The sequence below is a fragment of the Tasmannia lanceolata genome, unplaced genomic scaffold (assembly GCF_043159265.1).
Source record: "Tasmannia lanceolata isolate RefF3 unplaced genomic scaffold, GAP_Taslan_0.1 ptg000015l, whole genome shotgun sequence".
NCBI classification, from domain to species: domain Eukaryota; kingdom Viridiplantae; phylum Streptophyta; class Magnoliopsida; order Canellales; family Winteraceae; genus Tasmannia; species Tasmannia lanceolata.
In genome coordinates this window covers 2,186,172-2,208,869 of record NW_027518692.1, presented here as the reverse complement: position 1 = coordinate 2,208,869, position 22,698 = coordinate 2,186,172, and the positions used below count along the sequence as shown (strand labels likewise).

The 22,698-nt window shown below is 39.1% G+C and overlaps 2 protein-coding genes and 1 non-coding gene across 6 annotated transcripts; 2 read left to right on the top strand and 1 right to left on the bottom strand.

Moving 5' to 3' along the window:
- Positions 1–1,075: 1,075 nt before the first annotated feature.
- On the top strand, positions 1,076–19,222 carry LOC143846383 (nuclear pore complex protein NUP50B-like). Of its 4 annotated transcripts, none has more exons than XM_077354814.1 (3): positions 1,076–1,242; positions 17,414–17,463; positions 17,660–19,222. In XM_077354814.1, the coding sequence occupies exon 3, from the start codon at positions 17,712–17,714 to the stop codon at positions 18,957–18,959; it is 1,248 nt and encodes a 415-aa protein (XP_077210929.1). In that variant the 5' UTR covers positions 1,076–1,242; positions 17,414–17,463; positions 17,660–17,711; the 3' UTR covers positions 18,960–19,222. The 4 variants fall into 4 exon arrangements, with proteins under 4 accessions (XP_077210929.1, XP_077210928.1, XP_077210931.1 ...); XM_077354813.1 differs by having other exon boundaries at positions 17,621–19,222; XM_077354816.1 differs by lacking the exon at positions 17,414–17,463.
- Positions 6,949–11,517, bottom strand: LOC143846661 (uncharacterized). Its single transcript, XM_077355151.1, has 7 exons — positions 11,340–11,517; positions 9,520–10,908; positions 8,191–8,652; positions 7,930–8,015; positions 7,724–7,840; positions 7,207–7,589; positions 6,949–7,123 (listed from the first exon to the last, which is right to left on the bottom strand). Exons 1-7 carry the CDS (start codon positions 11,515–11,517, stop codon positions 6,949–6,951), a joined length of 2,790 nt encoding a protein of 929 aa, XP_077211266.1.
- LOC143847598 (small nucleolar RNA R71) lies at positions 11,771–11,877 on the top strand. Its single transcript, XR_013235128.1, has one exon. It is a non-coding gene; the product is annotated as a small nucleolar RNA R71 (small nucleolar RNA).
- Positions 19,223–22,698: the final 3,476 nt, after the last annotated feature.

The following is a 22,698-nucleotide window of genomic DNA, read 5'->3' as shown; positions in this document are numbered from 1 at the left end:
TGTTACACCCATTGTTCTACTCAAATTCAAATGCAATTTTGAGTCCACTAATTGGTTAAGCACTCACAATAGGTTGGCATAATCTTTACTGAACAGGACCTTAGTAAAAATGCTAAATGACTTGATAGATCAATGGCCTAGGATCAATGAGATCAAGGTTTTCTTTGGCCCCCCTTGGGGATTCGCTCATTACTTTGATGAGATTCGTGATAGATTGAATGGTGTTTCCTTATCTTTTATGCATATAAGAAGATCGGCAAATGGGATTGCATATAGATAGACTAAGTCAAGAGCTTTTTTATTTCCTTCCTCCTTAAGTAGGGTTTACTTTGTTTCATTTTTCTCTCTGTGCTCTATATTATTGGTCGTTTGTGGTTTGTTTTTCTTGGGGTGCACTTACTCAATCACCCTCTTATTAATGAAAACTGCTAGTATTAAAAAAAATATGAAATCAAGGTTTTCTAAAAGGCATTTTAGCTGGATTTGTGGTGGCTTCTCAGATCAATGGATCCGATCGAGCCTAACAACAATAAACCCACTTAAATTGAAGGATTAGGATCACTTGTTTTGTGTGGGTCCGGGACATCCACATGGATCCTTTATATGGCGATGCGTGAAAAGATATCCAAATAGAGAATCTCGCCTCCAAAATGTCTATACTTTTTTTCTTCTTCATTTCCTCCTACGAATTTTTCTTTTCCTTTTTTTCCTCCTACGATTTGTCTCTGTGGGCCTATTTGTATGTTTGTTTTGCTTATGTTTGCTTGGTCCTTTTGGTCTGTTTGCTCTAGCTAATGCTGGAGTGATTTCTGGTTTATGTTGTTTTCGTTGCTCTCTGAGCTTGTTGACTTTTTTTCTGTTTCTCCTGTGCACTATGCTAGGGGTGGTCTTTGGGCTTTCATTCTGTATCTTTGTTCCTTGTTTAATATATCTGGTAGGGTCCTCCTGACCCAGCTTACCTATCCACAAAATAAAAAATAAAAAATAAATTTTTTTTACCTTAATCTCACGTGACATTTACTATCTTACTTTATGATGAAAATGTTATTCGGACAAGTAAATAGATATGTTAGCTCCACAATGATCTCTCTCTCTCTCTCTCTCTCTCTCTCTCTCAAAATGTCTGTTTTTTTGTTATTTCGCTTACACTTTAACCAAAATAGCTCCCACAAACAAATAGCAAAATCCACATCTGCAAATTTCTCAAAGCAGCTCTGCCAATATACATAATCGCTTGTTAGGGTAAGCTCTTTACTCTCGTTTATTTATTTATCTTTTTTTTTTGTTCACTTTAGTGTTGTTTCTGTGCTTCTTTTATATATCTGCTGCTTTCTGATTAGGTTTTCGTGCTTTGTTTTCGTGCTTTGTTTTCGTATTCTTTTTTTTTGTTGGGTTCATTTCCGTCTACTTGTGGGATTTATTCATGTTGTTAGTACATAACCCATATAGTATTTTTTCCTTAGATTTTTTTTTTGAGTGGTAATTTTTTACATAGATTTTTATGTATTTGTAGAATCAGGAGAGTTCAGGTTGAAACCCTAAGGGGCCGTTTGGATACATGGCTTTTATAATCCAGGGTTGTAAAATCGTAGATTTTATAAGCTAAATCCTGGATTTTAAGGGTTGTTTGGATACATGGATTTTATAAAACCTGAATTATGGATTTTATAATCCAGGATTCTGCAAGCTAAAACCTGGATTTAGTGGCTGTTTGGATACATGGATTTTATAAAACCTGGATTTTATAATCCAGGATTGTAAAAATCCTGGTTTTAGCTTATAAAATCCAAGTTTTAGCCTGTAAAATCCAGGATTTTACAATCCAGGATTATAACATCCATGTATCCGTAAAGAGGTGGGGGTGGCACCAATTGATGAGAAGATGAGAGAGCACCGCTTAAGATGGTTTGGGCATATCCAACGTAGGCCTTTGGATGCTCCAATGAGAAGAAGTGCCTCGTGCCAAGTTGATGGAGTAAAAAGAGGTAGGGGTAGACCGAAAACAACTTGGATAGAAACAGTGAGGAAAGACTTGAGGGCTAGGAACTTAACGAGAACATGACCTTGGATATGATAGAATTGAAGAAAATGATCCATGTAGACGAACTCAACTAGTGTCAGGATTAGACTAAGTCAATTTGAGCCGGGTAGATCCTTTCACCTTCTTCAGGAAAAGTTTCTAAAGGATTCATTAACCGACCCCAACTAGTTTGGGACAAAGACTTAGTTGAGTTGAGTTATCCAAATGGCCTCTATAAATATGGATTTATTCTTTTTTGTTGTTGCATTTCTATCTTGTTTCATATTTATTTTGTGATTTGTGTTTGTCTGATAATAGAAAACGCTTGATGTTGGAATGTTGATTATTGTATAGTTATAAATTCTTTGTGGCATATATGATTTCGCATAGATGTTATCCTTTTTTCTTTCTTTAATTCTTCAGACTCTTCAAAGTGGATTCAAAAATTTTACTTAATTTTTTTTCTTTCTATTTTCTTATTGGAATGTATTGAATATATGATCATAAGAAGTTGTTTTGCGGATTTTTTGTGTTGGTTTCATGCTGGCTTCTCTCATTTGGAGTTTTTATGGCTGCATTAATTCCTGGACTAGTTGTAGGTGGCCAAATAAATAAAAACCTAGGACGCTTATCATTTAACTTGGATTTAAATTAAAAGCAGTTCTCCAATTTGTATTGTATTATCTGTTTGGTGCTTGTTTTTATTGGGCATATTTTATGTCTATCTTGCATTATTTTACAGATGTAGCCAGATTTTAGCAACTAGCTGTCATATGTACACTACCAATTTGAGTATTATTTATTTGAGCTTGAGTGTATCAAGCAATTATTATCCCATCCCCCAATGACAAGGCTTGGTCTTTGGTCTGTTTATTTATTTACTTTTTTTAACTTCCATACTGTGGAGGGTGGATGTTCAGTGTGTGACATCTCATGGCTTAGTATACTTTTATCTTGCTATTTTCTAGTGATGTTTGATTCCCATATGGTGGTTTTTTATGTCTACTGGCTCACGGCTACGTATGCATGGTCTAGCAGGGAGGTCGAGCCAATTTCTAATCGTCTGGATTGTTTCTTCCTTTCTGTCGATTGGGGTGTGTGTCGGTGGGTGGGTGGGTGGGGGGGCACTTCCATACCCTTTGAAAGGATCATTCATTGCCCCGTCTCTGACCTTCTCCCTCTCCTCTTTGGCATAAAAAACCTCATAATGCCAGCCCCTTTTATGTTTGAGTAAGTATGGCTGACTCAGTAACTTTTAAGCCCATGGTGTCAGAATGGTGGTCTTCTCACCATTTTGAGGGGAGCCCTGGTCTTCATCTCTTTAGGAAACTCAATGCCCTCGAGGCTGTTTTGCGCAAGTGGCACAAGGAGCACTTTGGCATCCCCGGTTCTAGGAAAGTAGCCATCAAAGCTGAGATTGAGGTCCTAAACAAATGAATTAGGAGGTCTTATCGAGGCAGATGTCTAAGGCTCTCTTGTTTGGTGGCTAGAGATAGAGTATAATGGCTAGTTTTAGGAAGAGAGGGGGGGGGGGGGGGGGGGTTAATGTGCTAAAGGTAGGTGGTCATTGATTTGAAGCTAGAGATGATCTTGAGGAAGAAATTGTCAAATACTTCCAATCATCTTTAAGTGTAGCGAGAAAGATTAGGGTGACATAGACTTACTCCTTGAGAGCGTTCAGTGATGCATGGATTTGGATTCGCATGTCGGGATTCGACACTATTTCGAGGTGTTGGTGTTGGATTCAGCAAACCCCCAAAAGTAGGATTCGGATTCGGTATTTTTTAAATAAAATAAAATTTTCAAAATTAAAAATTTAAATATATATATATAGAGGAAAAGGATTGTACGCTCGACCGTACCTAAAGTTAGGTACGGTAGAGTGCCAAATCACATGGGTCCCACATTTTTGGTGAGCATCTAAACTATTCATTTGCAAGGCCCCATCATAGATAGGGTGCATACCAAAAATCAGCTCCATAGGATGATCCTAACCCATCCATTTGTGGAGGCCAAAATGGACAGACAGTGTTTGTCCACAAATCTGCCCATTTTGGCCTCCAGTTTTGGAGGGGTTAGGATGATTCAATGGTGCTGATTTTTGGTATGCACCCTATCTATGATGGGGCCTTGCAAATGAATGGTTTAGATGCCCACCAAAAATGGGGGACCCATGTGATTTGGCACTCTACCGTACCTAACTTTAGGTACGGTTGAGCGTACAATCTCATTCCTCATATATATATATATATATATATATATATATATCTATATGTATACATAATTATGTGTATATATATATTCATGAAAAACTTGAGGGTAGAGGATGGAGGCGAGTTTGTATTAAGAGAGTCGAAGGAGGAAGGGGGTCGATGTTCGAGGGTTGAGGCGCTAGGGTTTTTTTTAAAAGAGTACGGGTTGTGCTTCCATATAAAAAAAATGAAGAAGAAAACACGTTTAAAGGGAAAATATATAGGATTTGCATTTTAAAAAGAGACAACAATGAATCGGATTTGCTGGAAAAAAAACAGGATTTGTGCGGGAAACGGCTACGACAAGAATCCGGGTGTATCCCACCCGAATCCATGTCTGATTCACATGTGAAGATGTGTTGACACGGATTCGGCATAGGGGGTGATCGAGTCGTTATCAGATCAAATATAGATTAATTAACCTAATTATTACTACTAGAACAGTGGTAAGAAAATGATTGTATCCATAGGGAACTAGAAGGCTAAGATGCTATGGAAAGAAAGTAGTTTCAGATTTTTAAAGAAAAGAAAGAGTTTTTAAATTTAATTGGAAAGCAAAATAATGGAGGATTAAAAATCTATAAAAAAAAACTGCCTTCAAGTTTTGAATCCACATTGATCCATTAATTAATCTCTGGCGCACACTTCGGTTCTCTACGACTACAAGTCAGTGATACCACAGAAAAATAATTGCAATTTGTCCTAGTTATAATCTATCTGGCCAATCACTATCGTCTTTCGCTACGCTTAGCACGTTTAGTTCGGTCAGTTATAGATTATCATCGGCATAATCACAATCACTCTAAGAACTATTGCTTGAATAGAAAATTTTGAATCACAGAAACAAATTTTCTCAACTAAATATAACAAAAAAATTTATTCAACAAAATAAGAGTCTAACATCATGCAATCAAGTGTACTAAACCAGAAATCAATTAATTAAATTCAATGCTTCATTTACACTTAAAGACAAAAGAAAACTTAGCCACTCATGATGCTATTCAACACGACGTAACAAAGACGACGATCTCCCATGAAGTGCGGTGCGCCGGTGGATGGTGAACGGAAACAAATGACAGCGGTAGTCAGCGAGCAATGGATGAGCAATGGTGGAATGGCTGTGGCTTGCGAAGCAATCCAAAGTTGAATGAATGCCCTCGAAGGTTGGTCCGTTCTTTCTTATCTTGGCAGAGAGAAAGTTGTTATTCTATATGTAAAGACCAAATACAAAATGAAAACTTCCTTGAATTAGCAAGCTAGAATTAGAAAAAGATCTCCCCACATGCGGTCATGTTCTCCAAATGGCAACAAATGGCAACATTGCCTTCACCCCCAGCACATGTGGAATATAGCCTTTCTTTATTTACATTGCCTAGCTTCCAAGATATTCAACTAAAATCGGCAAGCGTTTGATTTGGACGATAGTTCCTTTTTGAAGATTGATCTACAATCATAAAAATTCACAAAGTGATATCAGTTTAATTATAAATATTTAATTAAAATCATAAATTAAATAACACTTTTCATGAGTAATTATGGCCCAATCACACTCCCCAACTTGCACTTATGCTCATCCTCGAGTGAAAGAGAACACAAAATAAAACTACTCTTCCTCTCAAATAATCAACCCAACTCAAACACTCAAAAGAATATAAAATTCTATCAATCAATCCATAGCATATATTCTTTAGAACTTTGATCTAAATTAACACAAAGCTAAACAAAGAACAATAAATTCTCCTACAGCCTGCCAATCTCCACCTATGCTTCCAATCCAACTCATCTCAAGCGCATGCCATAATACCCGAGTACTATACTGCCCATTCATTTTGACTCATGGAGCTAAGACACTATTTTTTACTTTAATCCGTGCAATGCCTTGACCTCTTAAGCTTTCTAGATGACCCTTGTAACGAGCTTTAGGCCAATTACTCTCAAACCAGACAGTTTTAAGGAATTAAGTGTAAAACACCCCTCGGGCTTACTTACTCAAGCCAAAAAGGCTACAAGCCAAAATTATATCAAAGATTTTTTTTTTTACATTTTTTTTACTAACTAAAACCATCCGTTTTACGCAAAACTCAATGTTGGTGAGAAAGAGCACCAGTTACTAAGAAGGAAATAGTAACTTGTGCACTTGCATGCTTCGTTTTTTTTTTACACAAGGCTTGCATAGTTAAACTTGAATCATCATTAACATACACAAGAGTTGGGAATTTTAAACATAAAGCACACCGCTAAACAATCAATAGGAGAATAAAAGTGTTCTATTTTTAACTAACTGTTAACGTAACCAACAGACTTCTAAATCTCATGCTACAACTATTGAAAACAACGTTATAAACTTAAAAAGTGAAAAAGTTAAGCATGATCAGCCAAAAATTCAGAGTCGTTCTTAGTGTTCTCCCTCCCCAGCCTAAATGACATTGTTCCCAATGGCATGCAAAAGAATATGACAATACAAACAGAACGAAGAAATAAAAGCCATATGAAAGAACAATACAACCTTGTGAGTCAGAGCACTATCCTCATGTGCAATCTGCCGCCACACGCATCGCCTACCTGGAAATAAAACTAAAAGGACTACAAAGAAAAAGAACAATGTAAGATGGTGGGTTGCCTCCCACAAGCGCTAAGTTTACTGTCTTCAGCTAGATGGAGTAAAACTCAAAGCACTCAAGAGACTGGATCTATCAAATCAATCGACTCAATTATTTGCCCATCCATGAGACCATCCACATAAGATTTCAAGCGTTGCCCATTCACCTTTAAAATGTGCCCCGTTTTAGGATCTTGAATCTCAATAGCACCATGAGGAGACACCTGAGTGATCACAAACGGTCCATCCCATCTACAGCGAAGTTTACCAGGAAAAAGACGCAATTTAGAATTGAAAAGCCACACTTTCTGATTTGGCTCAAAAGACTTGCAGACAATGTGTTTGTCATGAAAAGCTTTGGTCCTAGCCTTATAGATTCGTTTCTTTCATATGCTTCATGGCGCATCTCTTTCAACTCTGTGATTTGGAGACGGCGATTCGAACCCGCTTGTGCCATGTCAAAGTTAAATTTTTTAATGGCCCAATAAGCACGATGCTCTAACACAACCGGTAAATGACAGGCTTTCCCAAAAACCAATCGGTAGGGAGACATGCCAATAGGAGTTTTATAGGCAATACGATAGGCCCACAATGCATCATGAAGTCTCAAAGACCAATCTTTCCTGTTAGGCCTAACTGTTTTCTCCAAAATGCGCTTTATTTCCCTATTAGACACCTCAACTTGAGCACTAGTTTGCGGATGATAAGGTGTTGCCACCTTATGAGTAATTGAATATTTCCACAGTAACATCTCAAATTTCCAGTTCTTAAAACGAGAACCACCATCACTGATGATGGCCCGTGGAATTCCAAATTGACTGAAAATATTGCTCTGCACAAACTTATCACCACCTTGTGATCATTGGTTTTAGTGGCCACTGCCTCAACCCATTTAGACACATAGTCTATCGCCACAAGAATATACTCAAAGCCAAACGATGAAGGAAACAGACCCATGAAGTCTATACCCTAAACAATGAAAATTTCAACCACCAAAATGAGATTTAGAGGCATCATATCCCTTCGAGACATGTTTCCTACTTTTTGACATTGGACACAGTTGCGACAAAACTCGTGTGCATCCTTAAAAAGAGTTGGCCAATAGAAACCACTTTGCAACACTTTAGCGGCGGTTTTCTTGCCACTGAAATGTCCCCCACAAGCAACAGTGTGACAAAAAGTAAGGATACTAACAAATTCACTCTTTGGGACACAACGACATATGACTTGGTCGGGACAATACTTGAATAATTCCGGGTCCTCCCAAAAATATGACTTAAGCTGTGAAAAGAAACGGTCTTTTTCTTGCTTAGACTAACCAGCAAGAATCTTTCCACTGGCCAAATAGTTCACAATATGCGCAAACCAAGGAGTATGATTATGAGAAACAACGAATAACTCTTCATCAAGGGAAGACTCTCTGACCAACTCGGTGGCGGTGGGAGGCTCAATTAGGATCCTAGATAGATGATCTGCTACCACATTTTCGGAACCTTTCTTGTCCCGAATTTCCAGATCAAATTCCTGTAGCAAGAGAATCCATCTAATCACTCTAGGTTTGGTATCTTTCTTGGCAAGCAAATGCCTAAGAGCGGCATGATCAGAATATACCGCAACCTTGGATCCTACAAGATATGTCCGGAATTTATCAAGAGCGAACACCACAGCTAGCAATTCTTTCTCAGTGGTAGTGTAATTAAGTTGAGCTTCTGAGAATGTTTTGCTAGCATAATAAATGACAATGGGCTTTTTGTTCACTCTTTGTCCCAACACTGCTCCAACTGCATAGTCAAACGTGTCACATAATCTCAAATGGAAGACCAGTCAGGTGGTTGCATTATGGATGCTTTAGTCAAAGAGGTTCTGAGAGTGTTGAAGGCTTTGAGGCATGCATCATTAAAGACAAAGGGTGCATCCTTGGCAAGCAAATTGCACAAGGGTCTAGAAATAGTGCTGAAGTCTTTGATGAAACGCCTATAGAAGCCCGCATGACCTAAAAAAGAACGGACCTGACGGACTGAAGTAGGGGGTGGGAGTTTTGAAATCAGATCAACCTTGGCTTTGTCAACCTCTATCCCCCGTTGTGACACAATGTGGCCAAGAACAATCCCTTGTTGAACCATAATATTGCTCTTCTCCCAACTTAAAACAAGATTAGTCTCCATGCAACGTTTCAAGACCTTAGACAATTTTTGAAAACAATCATCAAAGGACGATCCAAAAACTGAGAAATCATCCATGAAGACTTCAAGAAATGGCCCCACCATGTCAGAAAAGATAGCCATCATGCATCTTTGGAAAGTGGCTGGTGCATTTCATAGTCCAAATGGCATCCGTCGGAATGCGAATGTACCATAGGGGCATGTGAAGGTGGTTTTCTCTTGGTCTTCTGGGCACACAGGCACTTGATTATACCCAGAATAACCATCCAGGAAACAGAAATGGCTCTAGCCTGCTAATTTCTCAAGAATTTGGTCAATGAAGGTCAGAGGGAAGTGATCCTTGCGGGTGATTGCGTTCAACTTACAATAATCAATGCACACTCGCCAACCTGTCGTTTTGCGAGTGGGAACCATGTCACCTTGATCATTCTCCACCACATCAGCCAGCCTTCTTTGGCACCACTTGAGTAGGACTCACCCACTTACTGTCTGAGATGGGATAAATAATACCAGCATCTAACCATTTCACCACCTCATTCTTAACAACCTCGCGCATGTTGGGATTCAATATTCTTTGCGCATCGTGGAAAGGCTTCGCACCATCTTCACAATAAATGAGATGCATGCAGTTAGATGGGCTGATTCCTTTTAAATCTGCAACCGACCACCCAATGACGGCCTTATGATCGTTGAGAACACCCAACAGTTGGCTTTCTTGGTCAGATGTCAAACTGGAAGCAATGATAACATGTAAAGTATCATCTGACCCCAAGAACGCATACTTCAATGAATTTGGCAGTGGTTTCAAATCCAAAACCAGAGGGGACTCAGTAGAACAAGATTTTGGCTTTTCAGCTAGGTTGGGTAGGGTCTCATACTTGATAGTCCATGGAGGCCTATATGAGGGAGTTGGGAAATCTAACAATGTGTTCACCTCCTCTGTATATGCCTCAATATCGAAATCTTCCACCCCAAAAGAAGTCAAACACTTTTGCAATGGATCATCTGCTAAAAATTGGGAAGTGTGATCTGACACCACTTCATCGATAAGATCCACTGTAAAACATTCCTCCTCTCGCTGAGGTCCTAAGGAAGTATTGAAGATGTTCAATCGGAGCTTCTTATTGCCAAAGGAAATATCCATTGCACCTGACCTACAATTTATGCAAGCATTGGCGGTGGCCAGGAATGGACGTCCTAAGATAATCGGCTGTTGTTTTCCATTATTTGCCATTTCCATGTCAAATACTAGGATTTCAACAGGAAAATAAAGCTCATCCACTTTCACCAAAACATCCTCAATTAGACCTCTAGGTATCTTTATGGACCGATCGGCAAGTTGGAGAATAACTTCTATGGTCTTCAACTCTCTGAACCCAAATTGTTCATAAACTGAGCTTGGTAACAGATTGACGCTCACCCCTAGATCAAGGAGTGCTCGCTCAATGGAAAGGTTTCCAATGACAGATGATATAAGAGGAGCTCCAGGGTCCTTAAATTTAGGGGGGAGTTTATTTGATAGCACCGCACTCATTTGCTCAGTCAAATGGACTGTTTTCTGAACTTGGGTTTTCAGCTTACGCTTTTGTGTGCATAAATTTTTCAAAAATTTAGCATAAGCTGGAACTTGCTTGATTGCATCAAGAAGGGGCAGATTAATTTGAACTTGTTTTAACAATTCTAACATCTCTTCCATCTTGGCGCCCTTTTTCCCAAATAAGGAAGATGAAGGAGACTCCAAACATGAGGGGAAAGGGGCTTTTGGCATGTAGGAATCAGGTTCGCTCTCCCCAACTTGTTTGTTCTCCTTGTCTTTGGTAACTTGAGTCTTGGTGACTGCACTAGACTCTTTCTCAGTACTCTCTTCAGAGGTTCCTACCACTCAGTCATTCCTTAAAGTCATGACTGCCTTGGTTTGCTCATGGAACACTTTGTTGCTAGGCTGGCTATTCGGATTACTTACCGCTTGACTCGGTAGTTAGCCCTCCTCTCTTCTACTAATGGCATTCTCTAGTTGGCCCAATTGGGTTTCTAGCTTGGCGATGGATTGGGTATGTGAGTGGAGGATCTGAGTATTAAGTTCCAACCCATTCAAAGCGCGCAACACTTTTTCCTCGAATGCTGAATTTTGTTGAGGTGGTGGAATTGGTTGTTGCGTGTCTCTATAGGCATTCTGTTGATTGGAAAAAAATTGCCTATAAGGTAAATTTTGAGAGACATTGGGTTGTTTCCATGAAAAGTTTGGGTGATTTCTCCAACCCGGATTATAGGTATTTGAAAATGGATCATGCCCGGTTTGGAGAAACCTTGTGCAACTTGCACGTGCTCTTGAATAAATTCAGGGAATTGCGCAGCTGAAGGACAATCGCTCATGTAATGAGCTGGCGCAAAGAGCACACACCTCTTGGCAATTTTGAGATGGGTGTATGGCTGCCTGGAATTCTGTCCTACAGCCAGTAATCGGTCTAACTTCTGAGATAGCATATCCACCTTGGTGTTTATGTCTACCGATTGGCCTATCTCATAAATGCTGCCTTTCTTTTGGGGGTCTGTGAGTGAATTTTCAGTTCTAGAGGCCGAGACATGATGCACGAAATTTTCGCTAAGGGTCTCAAATAATTTTCATGCCTCGTCCTCGCTTTTATGCATGAACGTCCCACCACAAGAGGCATCTACCATCTGCCTATGTCTGTCAATCAGTCCATGATAGAAACATTGGACCAAATGCCATTTAGGCACAACATGATGGGAGCATTTACGGATAAGGTCTTTGAGTCTTTCCCAGGTCTCATAAAATTGCTCACCATCAATTTGCGAGAAGCTAGTGATGGCACGCCTAATTTGATTGGTTCGACCTATGGGAAAATATTTTTTAAGGAATTCTTGTTGCATTTCTGGCCATGTAGAGATAACCACCGCATCCAAGGAATTTAGCCATTCTTTGGCTTTATCCTTGAGAGAGAATGGGAACAAAATAAACTTCAGGGCATCATCCGAAAAATTCTGGATTTTTATAGTGGAGCATATCTCCAGGAATTCATCAAGGTGCTTATATGGCTTCTCATTATTTCGTCCATAAAAAGATGGAAGCATTTGAATGACACTGGACTTAATTTCATATTGGGTTGCATTTGAATTACAACCAATGGTGCGGTTGATGGGATCAATGCGTTGGAATCTCTTTGCTTCGTCCACTTGGTTGCCTTCAAAAACCAATAAAAAGAAAGAAATTAGATTGAACTAAAAATTACAACTAAAACTAGAATAAAATAAAAAATAAAAAAAACTAATACAACAGAAACAAAAATGAAAGAAACTACTGAATCAAACAAAGCAACCGTGCTTCAGTTCCCAGGCAACGACGCCAAAATTTGATCGAGTCGTTATCAGATCAAATATAAATTAATTAACCTAATTATTACTACTAGAACAGTGGTAAGAAAATGATCGTATCCAAAAGGAACTAGAAGGCTAAGATGTTATGGAAAGAAAGTAGTTTCAGATTTTAAAGAAATGGGGTTTTTAAATTTAATTGGAAAGCAAACAGGGAGTTGAACAAAATAATGGAGGATTAAAAATCTATAAAAAAATCTGCCTTCAGGTTTTGAATCCACATTGATCCATTAATTAATCTCTGGTGCACACTTCGGTTCACTACGACTACTAGTCTAGTGATACCACATAAAAATAATTGCAATTTGTCCTAGTTATAATCTATCTTGCCAATCACTTGTGTCTTTCGCTACGCTTAGCACGCCTAATTCGGTCAGTTATAGATTATCATCGGCATAATCACAATCACTCTAAGAACTATTGCTTGAATAGAAAATTTTGAATCGCAGAAACAAATTTTCTCAACTAAATATAACAATAAAAATTTATTCAACAAAATAAGAGTCTAACATCAAGCAATCAAGTGTACTAAACCAGAAATCAATTAATTAAATTCAATGCTTCATCTACACCTAAAGACAAAACAAAACTTAGCCACTCATGATGCTATTCAACACGACGTAGCAAAGACGATGATCTCCCATGAAGTTCGGTGCGCCGGTGGACGGAAACAAATGATAGCGGTAGTCAGCGAGCAATGGATGAGCAATGGTGGAATGGCTGTGGCTTGCGAAGCAATCCAAAGTTGAATGAATGCCCTCGAAGGTTGGTCCGTTCTTTCTTATCTTGGCAGAGAGAAAGTTCTTATTCTATATGTAAAGCCCAAATACAAAAGCAAAACTTCATTGAATTAGCAAGCTAGAATTAGAAAAAGATCTCCCCACATGCAGTCATGTTCTCCAAATGACAGCAAATGGCAACATTGCCTTCACCCCCTCACATGTCGAATATAGCCTTTCTTTATTTACATTGCCCAGCTTCCAAGATATTCAACTAAAATCGGCAAGCTTTTGATTTGGACGATAGTTGTTCCTTTTTTGAAGATTGATCTACAATCATAAAAATTCACGAAGTGATATCAGTTTAATAATAAATATTTAATTAAAATCGTAAATTAAATAACACTTTTCATGAATAATTATGGCCCAATCAAGGGGGCAAAGAATTCGTGCAACATAGAGAGCATCAAGGTGAGTCTAGAGGTTTTGCCATCTCTAAAGATGAAGTCCGAGCGGCTGTCTTTGGCCGGAGTAAAGACAAAGCTCTGGGTCTTGATGGCTTCTTATTCATCTTTCATGAGATTTGGGTTATAATTGCTAGGTGATATCCTGTGGGTTATTGAAGAACTCTTACTATTAAGAAGCTTGTGAGGCTTTCAACTTCTCTTTTATTACATTGACACCTAAAGCAAATAATGCCCTTGATGTTAAGGATTTGTGGCCGATTAGTCTCCTTGTAAGTATATACAAGATCATCTCTAAAGCTCTATCCTTGAGACTTAAGAAAGCCATGCCTCTCTTGACAGCTCAAAATCAATCCGGCTTTATCAAAGGCAGGCGTATCCTAGACAATATTTGGATGGCCAATGAGGTGATTGTCACTACCAAAGTCAGTGACCAAAGCGGCATGCTTCTTAAGCTTGACGTCTAGATGGTTTATGACAAAATCAAGTGGTCTTTGGTGTTTTGGACTCTAGAGAAAATGGTGTCATTTGAAAAACACATGGAGAAAATGGATATTGTGGTGCATATTGACTACTGACTTTTCCATCCTTCTTATTGGTGGCCAAATCGGCTATTTCTTGCCCTCCAGAGGCCTTAGGCAGGATGATCCTCTATCTCCTTTCAATTTCACCCTTTATGATGAAAACATTGGATATATTATATCTACCTAAAGCAATGGGGATTGGTTTCCTCGGCAGCCTCGGAGCCTAATTGGCCATGTTGTTGTGTATTATCTCCAATATGTTAACGATACTCTCATCCTAGTTAAAGCTTTTGATGCTCATATGTCTAACCTCAATATTTTTTACTACTACCCTTCATTGAGGAAACTTCTGGCTTAAACAATAACAGACACACCTCTTTAGCTTACACTATCAACCTGGATGATGCTCGATCGACTGCCATTGCCACTGAGATGAGAGAGAGAGAGAGAGAGAGAGAGAGAGAGAGAGAGAGAGAGAGAGAATATCCAATAGATAAGAATACTCATATGAGGGTATTTCTATCAGATCCTTCAAAAAAATTCTTTGAAATGTTATAAATTAAAGATCTTCATACGTGATCCTTGTTATATCAGATACCACTATCAGATACCACAATCCGGTTCCAAGCAACATATGCTATAAGACCTTTCCCTCAATAAAAACAGGCTGATCACAATCTATAGCTAAAGAGGGCCTTATGGAAATCTTCTTTTGTTTTGCGTTGTAATTATTGTATGTCCTCTCCTAGAAAATGTGGTGTCATTCACAAGGTTTGATTTCAGTACCTTTATGTAATTTTTCTATCCTAACACTGTACTCCTTAAAGACTGTTAAAGTATAAAAGATAAATAACGCCTTTATCCAACAGGTTAAGCTTTTGGAGAAGTTGGTAAGTTAACATGGTATCAGAGCCAAAGGTCTCGAGTTCAAACCTCCCGGATAGCAAAAATCCACATGTGATGGTCGTCCCAAAGTGGGACCACATGTGCCACGTGTTTGCCAAGTGGGTCACACGTGCGGGGGAGTGTTAAAGTATAAAAGATAAATAACGCATTTCTCCAACAGCTTAAGCTTTTGGAGAAGTTGGTAAGTTAACAATGACCATTTTGTCTTCATTGCCATTTTTTAATCAAGATCCTCTATTTCTCTAGCGGGCCTTCACATTTTTTTTGGTACATTAGATTTAAATGAAACCGAAGAATTTTTTATCCTCTTGCCAAACGAATACAAACATCACATTTATACTACTTTAGACTCCCTACTTCCTAGGTGTTTCCCACATTCCCTTGCCACATCTGTTTTTAGAATTTTAATGAAAGAGGAACGATACCATGTTCAGTTTGAGCTAGCAACAATGACATACAATCCATCAATATCCGCATGCCCCTATGTTCTTGGGCAATGGCTCTACACATCACCCTGATTCGATGATCCTAATATCCACATGTCCCACATTCTTGTGAATTTGTGATCTGATTCTTCATTGGGTCCACCAAGATGGGTAATGGCTGTACACATCACCCTGATTCGATGATCCTAATATCCACATGTCCCACATTCTTGTGATCTGATTAGTCATTGGGTCCACCAAGATGAGCAATGGCTTTACACATCACCCTGATTCGATGATCCTAGCCTTTTAGAATTGTGTGCTTCAAATGGATTGACAAAAAGAAAATGGTCGGTGATTCCCATTCAACTAGATAAAGTCCATTGATTGAATGCCTAGGATGTATGATCAAAATTGAGTTTTGAGCAATGATATAGTCAGGGTGGACCCTTCAGTTGTAGAGCGTGGAGAACACTAGACAATTCTGCCTTTTGTATCATTTTGTTGCATAGAACAACTGTGTGGTTTGTTTTCCTTGATGAACATGGCATCGTGGAGTTACGGGTGCAACTCGGATCGGGTTGAGGCCAACCCGAACCTGACCCGAGGAACTATTTACTTGACCCAAACCCGACCCGACCCGACTCCCAACCCGACGAGGTTCAACCCGACCCGACCCGACCTGAGGAACCCTTTTTTCCAACCCGAATCCGACCCGAGTTCAACCCGATTTTAAGCTTACAAAAAACAAAATTGATAAAAAATGTCGGGTTTCACTCGGGTCAGGTTGCCCAAGTCCTCAACCTGAACCCGACTCGAACTCAACCCGGGTTGCCTAAGCCCTCAACCCAACCCGACCTCACTTCTTTTTTTTTTGGGTTGAACCCGACCTGAGTTGCACCCGTAGGTGGAGTTCAGTCCTCTTAATGAATAAAGAGATGAGTCATCACCTCGTCTCTTCATTCATTGATTGGAAAGATTTACAATCTCATGCAAAATTCTAGTGGTATTTTGGTAAACTGGGAACAATATCAAAATTTCACAAGAAATTGAACTAATCAAAATATTGTGCAAAATCAACACATTGGAAAGATTAAAGACGAAGTTCCAGCTGGCTAGTAGATGTATTATGTGCAAAGAAGAGGAAGAAATTGCAATCCAGCTACTGTTCATTGCATATTATAGAGAGATGTTTGGTTGGTTTGGAATTGGTTATGCAACCAAGAACACTTAAGGAGGTGTTGGAGGGTTGGCATTGTAGACATCTAGGAAGTTTGGGGTGAATTATTTGGAACATGACACCTTTGGCTGTTTGGCAGGGACTTTTGAAATCAGAGGAACAAGCGGATATTCAATATTCAGTCGAAGTCAGCAAAATCTGTTGCAATAAAATAGGGCAATTTTCTTTTTAATTTGAAAACGGCTATACAATTTGTTTCTCTTTTTTCCCTATTATTATTATTGTTTTATTTTCTTATATTTTCTCTCTTATATAACTATTATTTTCATTCCCCCTCCCCCCCCCCCCCGCCTCTAAAAAGGTAAAAAACGGCATTTGCGTTATTATGCTTAACTGAAATGAAATCCCAAAATTTTTTCAGTATAAATCAGAGTTGAAAAAGTCAGACTCAGACAATTGCTCGGTCAAGGTAAAAGCAAGTTGACTTTGGCAAGTCAATGATCGACATGCTTACTGTTTCATGAACCCTGTAGAGTCAAAGGAGTTCTATTGACTTGGTAGGGACAGAGACAGACTTGAATGCTGCATTGAATATTTCTAGTGCTTCACTAACTTGAGAGGGCTTCATTCTGCTGCAACTGAAATTCAGTGTATTTATGTTCTTCATTTTGTGAAATGTTCGCGTTACTCCTATTATTCTTTTTAGTTACAAAAAATGGTTCATTTAAAATTTAAAGCTGGTTTCTCATACTCATCTTGACATTCACAGACTCCCTGTGTCAGTGCTTATATGTCGTCTTGAGCATTGTATACATCACTGTAAGTCTTATCCCTGTTATCTTATCTTGATTCCTTTAACTCTCCCTTTGAAAGGAACTGAAACTTGTTGATTGCTCAGTAGTCTTCTCTCTCATATTTCACATATTTGATTGGTGATGTTATCACGTATGTCGATTTATGATGATCTGTTGTCCAGGTGCTGGGATTTCGTTCTGCTTATTTTTAAACCTTTCAGGGGCATAAAAGAAGATAATTCTTTAAACGTAGTCTGTGCTCTTAAGTTCTCAATGGGGGATGCAGAAAATGCCTTACCTCCTTCTAAAAAAAGGGTTGCAGGAAGGGAACTTTCTCGGGACAACCCGGGTCTTGATGATGAAAATGATGCTCCTGACCAAGAGACTGGGACTTTTCAGAGAGCCACCGATGAAGTGTTGGCGTCCAGAAGGATTGTTAAGGTGTGCCGGCCTCAACCTTCTTCGACTGCCTCTAATCCATTTGCTGGGATCTGCTTAGTACCTCAGACTAATTCCAGTGAAGTAAAAACTACTAATGCTACTGTCCATCATCAATCTGATAAAGGAGTTTCTGAGGAGGTAGATGGTGCTATCATCCAGGGAAAAACTCGCGATGAAGAAACTGAAAAAGGAGCTGTTACAAATGAGCCACATGGCGCCGACGAGAGCAATATGCAGTTAAAAGATAAACCTGATGGGTTGGTGACTGAAACTGCTGATAAGGAGGCAAAAGACTCTGTTGAAGAGGCCAGCAAACATGAGGAAAGCAATAAAAAAGAGGGTGGAGGAGAAGCAACTGAGAATGAAGTTAAAGAAGCCAATGGCCAAGAGAATAGACCCATGAGTTCGTTTCAGCAGTTGTCTAGCAGCCAGAATGCCTTTACAGGACTTGCAGGAACTGGGTTTTCAAGTTCATCGTTTTCATTTGGGTTGATTCCGAAAGAAGGGTCTCCCTTTGGTGGGTCTTCTGGGTCTCGTTTTGCGTTAAAGAACAAAAACACATCTTTCCCTTCCTTTGGTATTGGGGACTCCAACAATGGCATCGGTAGTTCAACCTCAAATGTTACTAAAACTGACGGGATTGTTCAGCCATCAATGCAGGAGGTGCCCGTTGAGACAGGGGAAGAGAATGAAAAGGCTGTCTTTACCAATGATGCGGTATTGTTTGAGTATATTAAGGGAGGGTGGAAGGAGCGAGGTAAAGGGGAGCTGAAAGTGAATGTATCTACAACAGGTTCCGAAAGAGCGAGGCTTGTGATGAGGGCTAGGGGTAACTATAGGTTGATCTTGAATGCTAGTCTTTACCCAGACATGAAACTCACCAGCATGGAAAAAAGAGGCATCACTTTCGCTTGTATGAATAGTGCCAGTGAAGTAAAGGATGGACTTGTTACGTTTGCTTTAAAATTCAAGGACGCTTTTGTTGTGGACGAGTTTCGAGGAGCTGTGACAGCCCACAAAGGTAAGAAGACCACTGTTTTGAACACACCTGAGAATTCTCCAAAGACTTCTGATGATTGACACAGCAGTTTTTTTTATACGTAAGAATCGGCCTACTGGGAAGTTTTAGCATGGGTAATTGCTGCCTTTTTTCTTATTTCGATTCTCGTTTACGGTCTTTAGTCTGTTTTTTTTAAAATATAGGAGGTGTAGGTTATACTATATGGAATCCTATGAAACTGGTTGGCTTTTGTTCTGCATTCTAGTCCCTTCTGCATTAGCTCCAGGCAAGGATCTTAACATTTTTTTCTTATGCAATCCAATGGCATATGGTCTTGCAGCTTTTTCCCATTGTTATATTTGGTTGGAACTGCTATATTTTCTCTGAAAAATGGAAGTACTACTGAGAGTAGTAACACTTGAATTATAATTCTGTACTCTATCCTTTCATGTTTGTAATGTCTATATGCAATCTTTAACGGGAATATCCTAAAATAAAGGCTCTAACTGGTTATTGCATAAAGGATTATCAACTTATCATACTTGACAATCTCGTCCGAGTGATTTATTTTTGTTTTCAAAAGAAATGAGGGATTACTGTGTGATTTATGCACTTTGCTATATATGATACTGTTTGTTACCGGGCCTCGCTTGATTTAATTCTTCCGATGTCACTTTTGTGTCCCGGTGCTTGACTAACTCCCATGGAAAATGTTTCCAAAATCGAGAATTTTAACCTTATTAGACTCTGGATTTTTTGCAAGTTAGGATCGATGCTTTTGGGCTGTTCAATATTGGGACAACAAGCCAGGGTTTATTTTATCCTTGGATAGACTTGCTATTCTCTGTTTACTTTGATTTTCTTCTTGGATAAAATATTACCATAACAAAATTGATTTTTTTTTTGAAATGATGCAAATTATATTAAATCGGGGGAGAAAACCACCCAAGACGGAGATGGTAATAAATTCAGAAGAGAAAGAGTAATAGAAAGATGAACTACATAAAATGATCAAGGAGGAAGATGGTCAGAAATCTCTAGACCAAGTTAAACCTTGTGAACTCCATCTCTGGCGAGCCAATCTGCCTCGCTATTAGCTGAAGAAAGAGCTATAGAAAGATGAACTACATAAAATGATCAAGTTGGAAGATGGTCAAAAATCTCTAGGCCAACCTTGTGAACTCCTTCTCTGGGGAGCCAATCTGCCTTGCTATTAGCCGATCGACAGTCGATCGTGTTGAACCATGGTTTTAAATTTCGACCGAAATCCGAAATTTCAGATTTCAGTCTATCGAAACTGAAATGCACCGAAACTGAAATTCCTGAAATTTACCAAATTTCGGCCTAAATTTCGGAAATTTCATTAAAATATCAATTTTTTTATTATTTTACCCAATTTCGACCTAGAGGAACGAAATTTCTTAGCTTTTTACTGGAGCTGAAATTTAAAACCATGGTTGAAACCAGTCTGAAAGCCCCTCCACCCAGTTATGAATCTCATCGTTCATGTCCACTACCCTTCAAGGGTGAGAGCAACTACCATCCATCCATCCTATGACATTTAAAGAGTCACCTTGCACTATAAGCCTTCCAAAATTGTTATACTCGATTATCTTAATTCCCTATTGACTCAGGCCTGCTCGGGAAGACCATCTAATTCTCTGGAAAGGAAGTTGGAAGAAGAAAGGATTTTTTGGTTCTTATTCCACAAAAACAAAAGCACTTTTTCCTTGGTTTTTCTTCTTTTTTAAGTTGACAATTTTATTGATGCTATGAAAATTACAATGGGGACCGGGGTCCCAACTTGCATTACATAGTATCAAGGAGCCCTTGGCCAATGGAACGAAACAAAATCTACTGTTGTGAAACCGCTAAAGATAGATGAATACTTCCATGCACTCCCACTATGCTAGTTTGCTATGTCCCTTCCCTTTTGAGTTCTTCATCTACCGTATTCAAAGAGAAACTGTGAGCCCAAGGGTTCAGCAAGTACTTCCATTGACATGTTTTGATGATTAACAAACTCAATTTGTTATAAAAAGGTTTTATATACTAATGATTTTCATTGGCTAAGTGAATGTGTTCAAAGCATTAGTTCTTTCAAAATTGCACAACAAATGGTCAAATCATTCAAGCTCAATGTGGAATCAAAGACATGAAGAAGGCATCATCAACACAATGACAAATCAAAGCAAGAGGAGGCCAATATAAAGACAAGGTGATTAAATGGTGAATTCAAGCCCAACAAGGATGATCATCAACTCAAAGGTTCAAGCTAGGCTCAAGCATAAATGGAGTTGATTGAAGACAAGTCAAAGCCTCTTCAAAGTGCCAACAAGATTGAAGATCAAGCTATTTTAGAATGTATATGGTCTATCATGTATAGTCTAGGTCAAAGGCACAAAAAAGAGTTAAAACCAACCTCAAATAGAACTTAAATGGTTAGTGAATGATCATGATGGTGTCCTCACATATTTGGACCTACATGACATTCCATTTATTGTGATTGAATTAAGTTCCAAAGGCTCAAAACAAATCAGCAACAAAAGCAGGAAATCTTGCTGAAAATAGGCTTCTTGGAACTCCGAGAGTTATTCTCGGAGCTCCGAGAATTGCTCCAGGTTCAAAAAAAAAACCCTGTAACAGTCCACTCGGAGCTCCATGCGCGGACTCCAAAAGACAGTTGGGGAGCCTAAAAAAGGCATATCTTGACCTCCCCTATATATATATATATATATATATATATATATATATATATATATATATATATATAGAGGAAACTGTTGATGAGCTTAAGCTCACCAAACTTATGGTGAGCTAGCTTGCCCAATCACATGGGGGCCCACTTTGTTAGGATGATCCAAAGCATTCATTTGAAAGTCCCTTACATAGATGGGGGGTGTACCAAAAATCAGCTCCATAGGATCATCCTAACCCCTCTATTTGTGGAGGACAAAAATGGACAGACACAAATCTGCCCCATTTTTGTCCTCCACAAATGGAGGGGTTAGGATGATCCTATGGAGCTGATTTTTGGTACACCCCCCTATCTATGATAAGGCCTTGCAAATGAATGGTTTGGATCACTCCCCAAAATGTGGGACCTATGTGATTGGGCAAGCTAGCTCACCAACAGTTTCCTCATATATATATATATATATATATAGAGGAATAAGATTGTGCGCTCGACCGCACCAAGCTTAGGTGCGGTCGAGGGTGGAAAACTCATGTGGGCCCACATAGTTAGGATGATCCAAAGCATTTATTTGCAAGGCGCTTACATAGATAGGGTGTGTACAGAAAATCAGCTCCATAGGAACATCCTAACCCATCCAAAAGTGGAGGGCAAAATGGACAGACACCGTTTGCCACAAATCTGCCCATTTTGCCCTCCACTTTTGGAGGGGTTAGGATGAACCAATGGAGCAAATTTTTTGTACACACCCTATCTATGATGGGGCCTTGCAAATGAATAGTTTTGATCACCACAAAAATGTGGAACCCATGTGTTTGGGCCCTCGACCGCATATAACCTTATATGCGGTCGACTGCACACTCATTTTCCTCATATATATATATAAAGGAAACTGTTGGTGAGCTTAAGCTCACCAAACTTATGGTGAGCTAGCTTGCCCAATCACATGGGTCCCACATTTTGGGGAGTGATCCAAACCATTCATTTGCAAGGCCTTATCATAGATAGGGTGTGTACCAAAAATCAGCTCCATAGGATCATCCTAACCCCTTCATTTGTGGAGGACAAAAATGGACAGACCTATGTAAGGGACTTTCAAATGAATGGTTTGGATCATCCTAACA

What these genes read in the sequence shown, in the direction of transcription:
- LOC143846661 (XM_077355151.1), bottom strand. Translation starts at nt 11,517, where the DNA reads ATGCTATCTCAGAAGTTAGACCGATTACTGGCTGTAGGACAGAATTCC. An exon ending in CTAAAACCAATGATCACAAG is followed by an intron (nt 7,590 to 7,723) that starts GTGGTGATAAGT and finishes ATTACTCATAAG; the next exon opens with GTGGCAACACCTTATCATCC. An exon ending in CTTTTCATGACAAACACATT is followed by an intron (nt 7,124 to 7,206) that starts GTCTGCAAGTCT and finishes ACTTCGCTGTAG; the next exon opens with ATGGGATGGACCGTTTGTGA.
- LOC143846383 (XM_077354816.1), top strand. Translation starts at nt 17,712, where the DNA reads ATGGGGGATGCAGAAAATGCCTTACCTCCTTCTAAAAAAAGGGTTGCA.